Source organism: Sinocyclocheilus rhinocerous, unplaced genomic scaffold, assembly GCF_001515625.1.
Source record: "Sinocyclocheilus rhinocerous isolate Xijiao unplaced genomic scaffold, SAMN03320098_v1.1 scaffold3859, whole genome shotgun sequence".
Lineage (NCBI taxonomy): Eukaryota > Metazoa > Chordata > Actinopteri > Cypriniformes > Cyprinidae > Sinocyclocheilus > Sinocyclocheilus rhinocerous.
This window is the reverse complement of record NW_015647971.1, coordinates 14903-30533: the sequence shown is the minus strand read 5'-3', so window position 1 is coordinate 30533 and position 15631 is coordinate 14903. Positions and strand designations below refer to the sequence as shown.

At 38.2% G+C, this 15631-nt stretch overlaps 1 protein-coding gene across 1 annotated transcript in view; it reads left to right on the top strand.

Moving 5' to 3' along the window:
• The first annotated feature begins 8848 nt into the window (after positions 1-8848).
• LOC107709519 (CCAAT/enhancer-binding protein zeta-like) overlaps positions 8849-15631 on the top strand; it is a 12071-nt gene continuing 5288 nt past the window's right edge. The window contains 2 exon segments of the mRNA XM_016514011.1: positions 8849-8930; positions 12317-13818. Of these exon segments, the coding sequence (XP_016369497.1) occupies positions 12329-13818 (1490 nt within the window). The 5' untranslated portion in view covers positions 8849-8930; positions 12317-12328.

The window sequence follows — 15631 nt, the reverse complement described above, 5'->3', positions numbered from 1 at the left end:
CACGAACAAGAGTTGGAAGCATAAGCACCAAATAAAATGAACGTGTCTGCATTAGTACAGAGCAGCAGGTAACGTTAGAGAGAGAGAGGAAAAACCACCTGCTCACTGTTATAGCTTGCTATAAGAAATACAATGAAATACGTGAGCTTTTCCACTTATTTGTTTCAGCTCAATGCAGCAGCGGAGCTAAAAGAAATAGTAATTAGTCGGGCAAACTAATGCTTGGTAGCTCGAAGCGCCAAAAACCATAGTGCACGACTTAATGTCCTAAAATCAGTGCCTCTCATGTTGTTTAATAAACTTGAGAAACACTTGATCCAGGGAGTAATCTGCAGCCGAAAGAATCGATTACTAGCTTCCGGAGCGGGAATCAGATTTGACTAACCACCTGACTCACGAGGCGCTCTTCTGATGAACGCACGCGGTCTGGGGAAGAGAGCCAGAGAGAAGGGGATTAATTCCGTTCTCTCACTCTCTGTACACTCGGGCTCATCGCCGTCACCCCAAGCGTCGAGCTCGTGCGGCGCCTCGGCAACCGCAGAACTGGAACAGCGGGGGTTGAACGAACATCTCTCCTTCCTCAGAAAGAGAGCAGCCCAGAGTGCAACTTTTACTCACAAACACAGATATCACGGATACAACAATAGATAAAGGCTGCAAAGCGGTCTTCCTACCTGTTTCCTCGTAAGTCTGTGTAACATGCATCCATACATACTGGAAAACTCATTGTGTCCGCCTTAGAGGAGTAAACTGCTCTATATAAAGAGATGGCTTAGAACACAAGAATCTCTTTCCAACGGGCAACAGATGATTCGCTTCCTGAAGGAATTAAAATCTGATGAAATCAGATGATACTCGGTCGGTGCTAAGCGCTATTGGCCAATAAATTGGCATGATGGTATAAGGGCTTCAGACATTCGTCACACCGGAGGTGTTCCCAAAGCGATGACGTCATCGCAGCATTGAAGTGAACCTATGAGAGGGAACTCCAGCTTTGAGTGGGCTCCGCCCCTGGGTCCAACCAATGTTTTTTTTCTATTAGAGAAAAATCCTATTGGGCGGACATTTAGGCCACCTGAGCAAAAATATTCTTTATACCAGACCTGTCCAGCACACACAAAAAAAGTGTGTAACTTTTAACTGTAATGTGCTATTTATATTTGATTTGACCCTTGATGTAACTAAATGATGCACATTTTAGGTTACCTGAGAACAGGGCCGGCCCTGTACATCTGGGGGCCCTAAAAAGGATAATTTTGGGGCCCTGCCTTGCAGTGAATAGTGGAGTATTGCCATCGCAAACCAGCAACTGTATACAATCTAACACATTTTACATATAGATATGCCAGTGCAAGATGCTTTCAGTTAAAGCAGCTCAATAATGCATTTTAGACTGGGACTATAGCTTAAGCCCCGTCTGTAAAACCGGCAATTTAAAAAGAAAAACAGATTTTTCAGTCCCGCTCCCGCAAGATTCTGTCCCGCTTCCGCCGAAAAATATCTTATCTGGGTCCGCGACATTCATCTTTTGTCCCGCTCCCGCCCGCAAAATCCCACATAATTTTTCCCGAATTTTTTCAGCACATCAAAGAAATTTACATTAAATGGTTCTGTAACATTTCCTATAATCCACAACATCCCAGCATAAATGCTCCCGATAAAATATTTGTTATTTAGGCTCAGCATCAACATTCACAAACCACTGTTATTTTTAAAAGAAAAGCAAGCATGGGCTGCTGCGTGCATGGTTTGGCATGGCAGAATGCGAGCAGCGCTTCCTTTATTATCACTAAAAAGCTGACATCTCAGTTCATCGCGATCTCATAAAAATGAGACGATTCGTGAGCACGCAATTTCAGCACTGCTGTGAGTGGATTCTAACTTAATCACCTCTGGTTGGCCATTGCGTCCAGAAATCAACAGCTGAGTCTGTGATTGGCTACATTGCGCAACCCTTTAAACACGTGTTATAAATAGAAACTCTGCCTAGCTTGCGCGTGTTAATAATTTTAATGTTATTAGTTGTTCTTTTTGCTTTTGTGCAACACATAAATAACAATTTATACGTTTTAGACATTTTATGTTTAGATCTATTCTATTCTATTTTGTGGGAGTCCCGCGAATCATTTTATTCTCCTGCATCCTGCACACACACGAGTCTCTTCCCGCCCACACCCGCACTCGCCCATCAAGAGTTGTCCCGCGTTGCGTTGGGTCCCGCGGTACTCCCGCGGGAGTGCAGGTCTCTAACTCGGACCACTAGTGGGGGCCACCTAGTGGCGGCGGGGCCCTAAGCAGCCGCTTAGTTCGCTTATAGCAGTGATGGGCAAACTTGGCCCTTCCAGGCCACTTTCCTGCAGAGATTTGATCCAACCCTGATAAAACTCACCTGCCTGTAGCTTTCTAGTAGTCTTGAAGACAATGATTAGCTGGTTCAGGTGTGTTTGATTAGAGTTGGAGCTAAACTCTGAAGGAAAGGGACCTGGAAGGGCCAAGTTTTCCCACCCCTGGCTTATAGGGAGGGCCGGCTCTGCCTGAGAAAACATTTTTGCAGTGCTATGTTATTTAACAAGAAATTCTATTTAAAAATCAATTAAAAAAATCTCACGCAGAGGAGTTCAATTCTTTATAATATAATATAATATAAAAAACTAACATTTTCAAATAATATTTTCTATAAACGTGAACATGTGAATTCTTTTAGTTATCTAAACATCCCCATGTAGTAGAGTTTGCACACTACTGTAAATGTCTCGGAGTTTTGTTACCGTTCTGTGCCCATCATCCGCTATTTGCTCCACTTAATCAAACCACTCTTCTTTAAGCATGATGACTGTTTTATTTCACATGTCACTGTGTTCACGTTGGCTCTGGTGTTGAGCTATTTCGTCCGCAACCATTGCAGTATTCGATTTCTACAGCAACGGATTTGGCGCACATCATTCTCTTTCTATGAAACCTGTAAACCACATTTACCAGTTCTTTCTCTATAGCGACACCAACTCTGTAGTGGTTTGCCTGAGCATTGCAATTATTTCGCACTTAATTAGACTTCAATCTCATGGCTTTCCCAACTTATTTTTGCATATGTCCTGGGTTGGGAACCTAATCATGCCAACCGCACCTGCAGCTCATTTACTCTCCCCTATTTCTACACTAGTGTTTGTAGTCATTCTTTGTCAGATTGTTGTTCTCATGTCCTGTCGTGTTCTGTTCTGTTCAAGTTTTGTGTTCCTCATTCATGTTTTGGATTACCTGCTTGTATTCACTGTTCCTGGATTTCTTTGAGGCTTCAAAGTCTGCTGTCTGCTTCCCCAAAAATTGCAATTTGTACCATGCTGCCAAAAACTGTTACTTCATCATCAATCCTCTACAATTGTCACCATCACCAGCTGGAGTGCCCATGAGCTCCTCCAGAGGGCACTCCACCCCAGACTATTTCTCCCTCACAAACTACATCCATTATTATCCTTTGCAAGGACTCATTATGCTGCGTTCAAGTCCTCCTGGGACGTTCGTACTTACCAGTTGACAATTCCTAATTATGACATCAGGTGCGTTCAAGTCAGTTAGGTCGGCGGTGTACCTAATTTTAATAAATTACAAGAAAATACAACAGGGTCTGTTAACTCTGCTTATAGAAAATGAAGAGCAAAGAATTCGCATCAAGTGTGTTTTGCGTTTTTAATATTTTTAAAACATGCAACATGGCAAATCAAAAGATTTTTCACCTATAGGTGCAAAAATTATAGCATGGACTTTGAATATTCAGATCCGAGTCCTATCAAAACCTGAATGAATTAATAATAATTAATTCCCTACAGTTAAAATTAAGTAATCAAAGTCATTACACCTGATTGTTCCCATCTGTTACTGGTTACCTCTTTCGTCTCTACCTATATATATACCCTGTTCCCTCATTCGGTAGTGATGGGAAACCGATGTTTTCTGAACCGTTTGAGGCTTTCATCAAATTGCACCGAAAAACGGTTCATCGCTCGAAGCTTTTTAACACAGTGCGCATTAGCGACATCTGGTGGTCAGACTCGGCTGCGTGAGGAAAGTGAGTCATCCGCTGAGATATATCCAGCTGCAGAATCGCAGCACCAGCTGTTTCAGAAACGCAGCCACAGAACCGGAAGTGAGGGGCGGAGTTATTGACAACGAGAGAGCATGGTGAGTAGTCTGTAATGTTTTTGCTATCATATGTTTAATAATTATCGTATATATTACGTTAAGCATTTATCTGCTAAGTACTTAATGTGTGCTTGGCTTTATTATCTTATATTGAAACTTGAATTTGTTGTCATACTTTATAGTATATAACTTTAATAAATAGTTTACTTTAATTCCCTCTGTTATATGCATTGTTTGTGTGTTAATATTACCTTGTAGTTTAGTTATTTTAATCCCATTTGTCATCATTGAGATAATTGTGTGTGGCTTCATCTCTTGTAGAGACATAAGGATTCAGAGAGTTGACACATTACCTGAGCTGCAGCAGTGCAACAAGTGTTACAGCAATTACCAGCACTTTTCTGCTTGACCAGCATGTTTAAGCCAGCCAAACTGGTCAAATTAAAAAGTCATCTTCAAATCCACTTCAACAAGGCAGTGTCTGTGGAGGTATGAATATCTTGAGTTGTTTGTTTAATATATGTACTCACAATATATTATTGCCTAATAGTTTACCTGTATACTTTATTTATTTTAGGCTATACTATACGTTTTTGCAATCAATTATTGGTGTGATTTAGTTGTTAAATAAGGAACAAGGAAGGTTTTTTTGTGCCATTTACAGGGAGAATATTCTTATTTGTTGTTGTTTTCCAGTACCTCTTGTCTTGGGAGCACCCTTTGATTTTACACTTGTAAGTAGTTATCAGTTAAAGTAATTGACCTTTATGATGTTGTAGCAGTTGATATTTAAAGATTTCTCTATGTTTGTGTCTTCCAGTGTGACATTCCAATCATACGGAGATGGTGGACTCTTATTCTTCTGGAGAACTTTGGAGTTTTCTCTGAAAGGTACTGGACATTTCCTCCAGCACACCATTACATTTGCACCCCCTTCTGACCAATTTGAAATTAACCAAGATACATGTATATTACAGTGCAGAAACCCTACAAGAGGCCCTTCCAAGTGGATAACAGGCTACGCTTGTGAGGTATGTCTCAAATCTATCTGTCTGTCTATCTGTGTCTATCTGTCTATATCTATTATATATATATATATATATATACACACACACACACTAAGAAGAAATATTAAAGTTAAATTTTCCTTTAATATTCTGTAATGAAGGAGATCCCAGTAATCCCAGACAGAAGTTGTGAAATGGCTCCATTACAACAGACATCTGCTCAGGGGGCCAGTGGAAGAGCCTCTTTTCCTTATAATGGAGGAAGAGGACAAGGAAAAGGCCCTCAACAATCTCCTGGAACAATCAGAAGCTTCCAGAGTGCCCTTCATATTTCATCTTGTGTTCAGGGGAGTTATTTTTGTAGGATTGTCATAACAAAATGGGCCTAAGAGTGAATTGTTCATTTGATTGTAATGCTCTCTTAACGGGCCTTCCCGCATGTACTATCAAGCCTCTGCAACTTATCCAGAATGCAGCAGCGAGAGTGGTCTTCAGTGAGCCAGAAAAAAGCTCACGTTACTCCTCTCCTCATCAGGTTACACTGGCTACCAGTAGCTGCTCGCATCAAATTCAAGGTACTGATGTTTGCCTACAAGACAACCACTGGCGCTGCACCAATATACCGAAACTCACTAGTTCAAACTTATGCGCCCTCCAGAAGCTTGCGTTCTGCAAGTGAACGGCGCCTTGTGGTGCCATCCCAAAGAGGCTCAAAATCACTCTCACGGAATCACTCTCACCTTTTCCTGGACTCTGCCCAGCTGGTGGAATGACCTCCCGATCTCAATTCGAACAGCTGAGTCTTTAGCCATTTTCAAAAAACATCTAAAGACACATCTTTTTCACCAGCACCTGACCAACTAATACTAGCACTTACCTGTTCTGTTCTATTCCATTCTATTATTTAAAAACAAAACAAAAAAAAACCTAGCTACGTGTACTGTGCTAGACTAACTGAGACTTGTCATGGCACTTGTATACTGTTGTTGTTCTCTCGTTGGTCTGATTCTATTGTTCTCATTTGTAAGTCGCTTTGGATAAAAGCATCTGCTAAATGATTAAATGTAAATGTTTGATATATTTTAATTTGAATTTATTCAAGATTGTCATGACAAAATGTGCCCAAGAGTGAATTGTTAATTTTGTAAATTTTTTATGCAGGATTGTCATGACAAAATGGGCTTAATAGTGAATTGTCAATTTAATTATTGTGTACGTTTTGATTGTTACTTTTTAAAATTATGCTGCTGTTTGTGTGAGTGTGTTTTATTGAAATGTTTTAGTTTTCATATAGAAAAATGTATGATGCACGTGTTCTTGACTTTGGAGTAAACATTTATTTTGAGTCTTGTGATTAAAGTATATTTTATTTAAGATGCCCAGAAGTTTCAAACATTATTTTTAATATCACAAACAGGAAATAACTCGCATAATACAATGACACAAATAATTGTATAGGCCTACAACTAAATTACACAAGATTAATGTCTATAAAATGCTTAATATATCATTATAAAATGCATACGTACATAAAGTATGAAGTATGGGGTGTAATAAAAGCAAATTACCCCTTAAAAACCGTAAGGTGGCGCTACTCTGTTAAGAACGTAAGCTCCGCCCCTCACTTCCGGTTCTGTGGCTGCGGTTCAGTGTTGCCAGACGTACGATAATTATCGTATCTGTACGATAATTTAGACCTCTGTACGATCAATAATGAAAAAAATCCCATAATGTACGATAATTTCAGAATTTTGTGAAACTTCCAATAATGGTCGTTGTAATCATAGGGCTTCTTCTATACTAATTCATCTAGCTGTGGATCTTACGTCTACCGTGCCCTGCTTTTAAACGAGCACTATGTTGCGGTCCAGTACCGCAGCTCCCTATATGCAGAGTACGCAGTTTGCGTAGGGCACCAACTCCCGGGCTCGCACCTCATGTTTGCGGCTGAATGCAAATGATCATAATTGATGGACAACTATGCCGTGAAAAGACACCAGCAATCCGGCGCCGAGAAAAGAAAAAGAAAAAATATGAAGCCCGTGCATCACTTTCAGGCCTACATTCATAATCCTGTGAAACTTTTTTGGATGTTGATGTTACTAACGTGTTTTAATGTCGGTGATAATTTAACCACCAACAACTCATCTAATATTCTCTCTGACTTTCCATGTTCCCTTACAAAAATTAGCCATGGTTTTACGAATAAAACCAAAAATCATGGTTCTTGTAGCCATGGATTGTAACCACAAATTAACCATGATTTTGTTACTTCATAGTTTACAGAAGTATTAAGATAATATGTTTTGTGGTTATAAAATCAGACCTAAGCCAACAACAGCCTTTAAAATTACTTAAAATGCATTATATAAAACAATGATTCAATAATGATTGGTTAATTAAGTGGTTTCATTGAATAACACTGTTAAAATACATAATGTAATACAAGGTAAACAATTCATGTACATTACATATTATTACAAATGCTTGCAAAGGGAGCCAAAGGCCTGGTAACTGCTGCTGTTACACTTACCAAACATTTAATTCAAATATCCACATAATCTTTAAAAGCCATAGGTAACTGTCTAGTGCTACAATTGTAATTTGTAAATAATACAATATAATTACAATTTGTTTATTTATTTACTTTTATATTTTATTAAAGTTCTGTTTTGGCCCCTATAGTAGTTTTTTTTTTTTTTACATCCATAATATTTGGGGGAGGGGGTACAACAATACAATTCTGCGTAGGGCACCCATTTGGCCAGCAGCGGCACTGTTGCGGTCCATGACGGCATCAAATCTGTACCGCAACCGGACCCCCTCAACATCTGGCAACACGCAAGCTTCTGATAACTGCGACTCAGAGGTGGAGTTTGGACCTTCCCACTTACGTACGCCTAGTTATTTATCTATTGTGGTAATTTGCAGGTCGTGTCAAAAAGTTGTTGGTCTAGAATCTAGATAAATAGCTGTATTCTGTACGTTTGACTCTTGTACGATAATTGTCTTCCAAATACGATAATTTTGAGCTTCTGGTACGATACTTGGACATTTCCAATCTGGCAACACTGCTGCGGTTCTGAAACTGCTGGTGGAAAGACAGCATGGCGGGTTAAGCGACAGCTGTGGTGTGAATGAAGAGAGTGAAGGGGGTAGTTTAGATGAAGAGGATGATTTGAATAACATGAATTCTAATGAATGGATTCAGGTTGAGCAGTTGTCTCAGAAACGCAACGACAGAGGCTCATTATAAGGGAAAGTAAATTTAAGTCAGTACAGTAGAATGCAGAAGAAGAAATTTCAACACACTTCAGCAATAAAAAAAGACACACGAATGTTTGTCTAGAGTAATTTGTGCTTATTAGTATGGCTGAACTGGATCATCGAAGGTCAGAAGCAAAGACATTGGTTAATAGAATGGGATTAAATACATAAAGGATATTTGTGTTCTTTAACATTTAATTATTGCAGGTTTGCGTCATATTCTGTGTTGCATTATTTTTATTCATTTTGAGGAATACTGAATCAGTTTTTTTTTGTGTGAGTGAGATGAATTAATGCATATTCATATTTATTTTAGAACTACAGTAACATCTTCTGATTTCTCTCAACATGGGGACAGGAGAGCTGTCAATCAATAAATTGGAGAAAAAAAAAAGTAACTTGCGTTACTTGTAATGAGTTACCCCCAACACTGATGAAGACTGCGATCAGACTGATGAGAATGACAAAAATGAAGACGAGTTCACCCTGGAGGATGTATTGCGTTTGGGCGGGACAAAGGTGAGTTTTTAACGTGTGTCCTCCACACGTGCCATTCTTCATTTAATGATTAGAACATAACCACACAGAAGGGACAATCTGCGAACATTTCTAGTAACGTTAAATCTTCTAATGTTTTCCGATTAAGTGGGTTTTTTTCAACTCTAGGCACTTCAGATTTTTTTCCCCTTCTATATATAATTTTTCAAAAGGTGTTTGACAGAAAGACGGGGAGAGAGAAAAAGGGATAGAAATAACTCATGTCTTTTATTACACATACACCAACATATTGGATACGTACGTGTGTGTGTGTGTGTGTGTGTGTGTGTGTGTGTGTGTGTGTGTGTGTGTAATTATTTTAGACTGAACAACCTAGTCAAACTCTAAGGTGGATTTGTTAATAACCTTACAATTAAAAATAAATAGAACAATAAAATAATTGGAAATAATAATCTGATGTAACTATGATGAAACCTAAAATAATTGTAACTCCAGGTAATTTTTATGACAACAGCAGCAGCAAGCATGTAAAGTTTTCGTGGCAACCAGTCCAGATATGTTGCCAATAAGAGCTGTGCTGAAAAGTTAGCTAGAAGTATAGAAATATATAAGTAGAACCCTCTTTTGAACATATTAGGACTGGTTAGAAGAATTATTAGATTGGTTTTTAACCCAGGGTATGCAGAGACAGAGGCCTAGGTCTTGTAATACTGTAATTGCACAGTAAGTTAACAGTAATTGCAGTCAGGATAGGATGTGCACTGTACCGCTGGTTACACCACACCTGTGTGTGGCAGAGATTATAGAATACTGTGTCACTGGATCTATTTAAACTGGCAAATAGACCATTTCAACACTGACCGAGTCTGACAAAGTTTCTCTATTGTGTATAACAGGTGGAGTATCAGCATCACTCTACTTCAAGAGTTGCTTGTTTATGGTAGATTCCTTGGTTTGATGTTGTTTGTGTAGTTTGATCTTGTTTGTGTCAGCAGTCCCTGCCATTATTAGAGTAAAGTTAAAATCTCAATGCTCAATGAAAGTTGGAAAAACGCTAAATTTCACATTCCATTTTGGGACTTGTCACTACAACTTCAAAGATGATGTTACTCAGTATGTCATCTTGCAGAAGTTGTGTTTCACAGCAATAAGTATGTTAATGCTTGCAAATCTTTTATTAGGTATAAAATTGTTGAGGGTTTTGTTGGTCATTTTCACAAATATTCAAATGTTTGTTTTTCTTTCATTGTTTAGATCATAGTTTGATCTGATACAGTAAAATGGTAATCTATGCATAAATTGTATGTTTTATATATAGGCTAAAGTGAGTTTGACATTGTATTTTGTTGTTGCATTCAAGCAATTGACACCTAATTGCCGCTAATTCAAATAAAAATGCGCACGGTGCTTTTAAGCTATTTAAAAGCGAGGAAACGAGGGAAAATTCAAACAAACTAAAAAGAACAATTGCTTTACGCCAAATTGCCGCTATTTGAAAGTGAAAGTAAAATGCACACGCCGCTTTTGCAAGCTATTTAAAAGCGAAGGAAAGCAAGGAAAAGAGGGAACCCCCCTGCCCCCACAGTGATACTGGTATTATCGCTTGTCACACGTCTGGGAACCGGTGGGAAAATGCCCTCACTGTCACAACCCTAGTAAAGGCACGGTGAAAGGTTTCCAAGACAGTCTTAATGTGACAAAAAAAATTTGTAAAAAAATTGTTTTACTAAATATCACATTAAAAAGTGCTGTATTTTGAAAAAAAAAAAGTCTACAAATGAATGTTAAACATAAAAATAGAACCAATCATATGCCAAAATTTTGATATTTTCTGCTTAACTCAAGTGATGCATTTTTGTACTTTTTACATTTCATAACAAATAGGGCTGGGTATCGATTCAGATGTCCCGATTCGGTTCGATTTTGATTCGCAAGCTCTCGATTAGGCACCTTAAGCAAAAATATCACGGTATCATGGTATTGTCGTTACAGCTCTAAAATGTGTTATTTTTAAATGACTGGGTAAAAAAAACAAAAAACTTTTTTCCGCTGAACACAATATATTTTGTTTTTGAGCAACATACAGAATATTAGGAACAGTAGAATTTGTTTATTTTTCTTTGATTTGATTCCTAAAAAGAAGAAAAATAAAGACTGACATCTTTATTTAACCTAAATCTGTAATTACAGTTATTTAATTTTAGTTATATAATTCATATACATATAATTTATATCATTTCATATCATTTAGTTATATAATTTCATATACTTTTTTTTGTATGGGTCCTTTTTTAAACAATAATAGGGCCCTATAAAATGTTCTTGATTTTTCTGGTAATCAGATGAAGGCATAAAACATTAATTTAATTGATCCTAATTAAATGAAAATTAAACCCTTTTATTTTGTTGGCAAACAAAGTGCTGCACAACAGAGGTTTACTGTTAAAATTTAAAATAAAACAGATGTGATTATTCCTTTAAAAATATTTAAAAATAAAGATTTATTAGCAGTAGTAGCATTGAGTCTTAAGACTGCTAAATAGTAATATATTCTGACAGTTTCTAAACATTAAACTAAACTTTTATTTTGACTGGTCGCCGTGAAGAACTTGCAGCTGCTGTGTATGTGATATGACGGTAGTTTTCTTAAATGAAATGGTAAAATGCTAATGAAGTGACTCTCAGAGCAGCTGGAATGACATTCGTGTTCATATCATCATATTGTAAGACGGCAGAAGCTGAAAACACTGCGGGCGTCATCCGCGCTTTAGTATGTGTGTAGTAAACAAAACAGTGCGCCGCGCCATCCGCCATTCATTCATTGTGGAAATCATGGCGCCTTATGCGTGATATCAAATGCTTCCGCAGATTTATAGTATTACTATAGCATTTCACCTGAGCATTGCAAATCATGCGTATGACCATGATAAGCGCTGAATGAATGACAGGCTTTCTGCTGTAACATCGCTCAAGGTAAGGGTGACATCTAGTGGAGAAGACTAATGATAAGATTCACATTAATCAGAACTTGTTTTAAGTGTGTGCTGAAATAAATACTGGAAAAGATCGATTCGCGGCTTTTGAGAATCGACGTCATTTATCGAAAAATCGATTTTTTTCAATTTCAAAATCTTCTAATTCAATTTCACACAGTAATGAATCCACTCAAACATTAAGCAAGGGCATTACCATTATCTAGTTAATATAAATCCAATATTTTTGAAGTTCTTTGTTTAGTGCATAATTATTCTAGTCAAAACTGTGGTACTTGTTTCTATTTCATGTGCATTGAAATTCTTTGTTTTTCAAGCTTTTTTTTTTCTTTCTTGCGACCACTAATTACACGCAAGTAATATGGTGATATGTTTAATTTTTGTCTATTAAATCATGTTGTTGTCTTGTCACGGGCAGATTATGTCATGCTGGCCTGCATCAGTGACTCTGCCGAGCTCATCGATGGTGCAAAGAAAGGTACAATTGATGATCTGGAGGAGGGAGAGCTGGAAGATTTCATAACAAAGCTGGGCATCCGTGCTTATGCAGAGCAACAAATCATTCAAGATGAACAGGATGAAACATCCCCAGAGCCACCCAAAAAGGAGGAAAAAAAGGCGAAAAGCTCCCAAATGAAAGAGGATTCGCAGTCTGGTGAGAAAAATGTTGTTAACCCCTTAACAGAAGATATGAAAACCCCTGTTCAATCTACAGAACTTGGCCATGCTACAGGAAAGAAGGCCAAACAGAAACACACAAACTTGTTTGAGTTTATTCCACGTCAAACTCTGCTTATCAAACTTGGAGGGAAATGGTTTGATATAGAGTACACCTCGGAGAGCACGTCTGTGGCTCAGAGCGAATCACTGGTCTTTCAGTACAAGGCTTTGGCTCAGTAACTCTATGAGAATGAAATGTCCCTCTACAAAAGCAAGAAGAACTTCCAGAAAGGTGCCAACTCTGCTTGGATGAAGAGTGTAGTGTCCACAGGAACTTTGACCGATAGGATGGCAGCTATGACTGTGCTAATTCAGGATGCTCCGATTCATAGTCTCGAGCACGTTGAGAGCCTTGTGTCTCTGGTGAAAAAGAAAGGAAGTCGTAGACAAGGCCTTATGGCCTTGGATACTCTTAAGGAGCTGCTGCTTACTGACCTTCTTCCAAAACACTGCAAGCGTCACACTTTTTCCCTGCATCATTTTGAGCAGCTGGAGGAAAAAGCCAGTGGAAATAGGGATGCCCGGGACCGCAGGCCCATCCTGTGGTACTTTGAGCACCAGCTGAAACTTAAGGTAGCAGATTTTGTTGCCGCACTAGACGAACTGGCTCGCGATACGGTCCAGGCCACCAAAATGCGATCGCTTACCACCGCCTATGAGCTGCTGTGCAATCAGCCGGAGCAGGAGAAAGTGCTTCTTGTACAGATTGTCAACAAATTGGGGGATCCTGAATACAAAATTGCTTCCAAAGCCTCGCACCTGCTGGAAACGGTGCTTCACAAACACCCCAACATGAAGACAGTGGTGTGCTGTGAGGTTGAGCGCCTCATGTTCAGACCCAATATCAGTTCCAAGGCTCAATATTATGCCGCTTGTTTCCTAAACCAAGTAATTCTGAGCCACGAGGAAGCAGACTTGGCTGCCAAGCTTATCACCATCTACATCATGTTTTTCAATGCATGTGTTAAGAAGAAGGATATTGAGTCTAAAATGCTCAGCGCTCTGCTAACAGGAGTGAACAGAGCCTATCCGTACGCAAAGATTGGGGATGATGATGTGTGCAAGCGGCTGGACACGCTTTTTAAAGTGGTGCACATTGTCAAATTCAACACTGCTGTCCAAGCCCTTATGCTGCTCTTTCAGGTCATGGACTCCCAACAGACCATTTCAGATCGCTATTATGTAGCACTCTACAGGTGAACCAACACTCTTTATTTTTCTGATAAATTATGAAAAAAGTTAACTGAATGAACTTTTTGTTAGAAGGTGCACAGTTTTATTTTATGTACACTGTCAATTTACCAACATTTCAGTAGTCTGTATTAATCAATCCCAGTAAAATACTAATAATGATTCTCAATTCGAATAGGAAAAAAATGGCGGTAACACTTTAGAATAGGGACCACATATTCCCTATTAACTAAGAGTTTTCCCTGAACAAACTCCTAATTTGCTGGTTATTAATAGTTAGTAAGGTAGTTGTTAAGTTTAGATATTGTGTAGGATTAAGGGATCTAAAATACGGTCATGCAGAATAAGGTATTAATATGTGCTTTATAGTAATATGCATGATAATAAGCAACTAATTAATAGCTCAAATTTGATCCTTTGTTACCAAAATGGCTATTGAGCACTCATTTTAATTGTCTAAGTATTTAAAATCTTAATTTTGTTCATACAATATGAATGATAAAAACTAATGAATTTATAGAAAAATAATAAATTAAAACAGATTTATGTAGATAAAGAAAAACAATAAAGAAGAACAAAGAAACACATATGCAGTAATCTATGATTTGAGCGTTTAACAGTAAAGAGCTTGAATTTGAAGTTTAAAGTTGAAGTTTTCCTGACCAGAGCAGTATTTTCAGTCTTCCAGGGGAATGTAGTCTTTAAATAGAATCAATACTGCAGAAAAACACTAACATGAAAATCATTCTTATTTTAGTTTTGGGTTGGTACTACATATGGAGGTAGTCAGAAATGCGTGTGGTCAAACAAGCAGATTTTGTTGTGTTATTCCAAAACACACAAAATACAGTCGCAGCAGGGCTCATTATCCTTTTTATTCATTTCCTTTCCCACTCAAGTGTAAGCAAAGTAACATGGATTTGTTCCTATTGAATTGATCTTATTGCGAACAATGCCCACATCTCAAAATCCAATCAACAGCCGATAAATAGAGCCCCTGCCTTATTTGTTTTTTTTCTTTTCCGCTCTCGGATGTGTCACAATATGGAAGAAATGTTGCTACTTCCATTACATTGCAATTTTAATAGTCCAGTATTACGCATAAAATCTTTTTATATATATATTATTGGTATTTTGGTTACATATGAAGGGTGTCTGGCATTTAATTCAACGCAAACTGTTATGCTTCTCTCTGGACCGTCTCGTTACGGGAAGGAATTCAATACATGGATTTTACTAGTATCTTTTGGCTCGAAAATCTGTCTGTTGCCTTTCTATAAACACATTATTTTTAATTTGTTGATATATAAATTGATGTATTTTATTAGTATGTAACCAATATCAATACAAATGTATATATTGAATAACTTGTTTTGCAGTTGAATGTGTGCCCCACCCTGTTTAAGTAAAAGAATCTGTCACGAATCCTGTCCATGGACTTCCGTTCAATCACCACCAGAGGTCACCCTTCCATTACATTGACTCTCGCACTACACAAACTGTTGCATGTCATCCCGGACTACATATCGCATCATCCATTGCACTGATTGCACACAGCTGTAACCAATCACACATTCACTTTATAACACTCACTCTGATCCCTTTCAAACTGCCGAGTATTGTATAGCGTTTATCACTCTCATAGCGATAGCTACTCTACGGAGCCTGTCTAGTTTTCATAGCCTTATCTTAGTCTTGCCTTGTCTGTTTTCTCGTGTCCTGATCTTTGCCTGTGTTTCTCGGATTCCCCCTCTCGTCTTGCCCTATTCAGATACTGTTTGCCCCTGCCTGGACCTTTGCCTTGTACCTGGATTTATC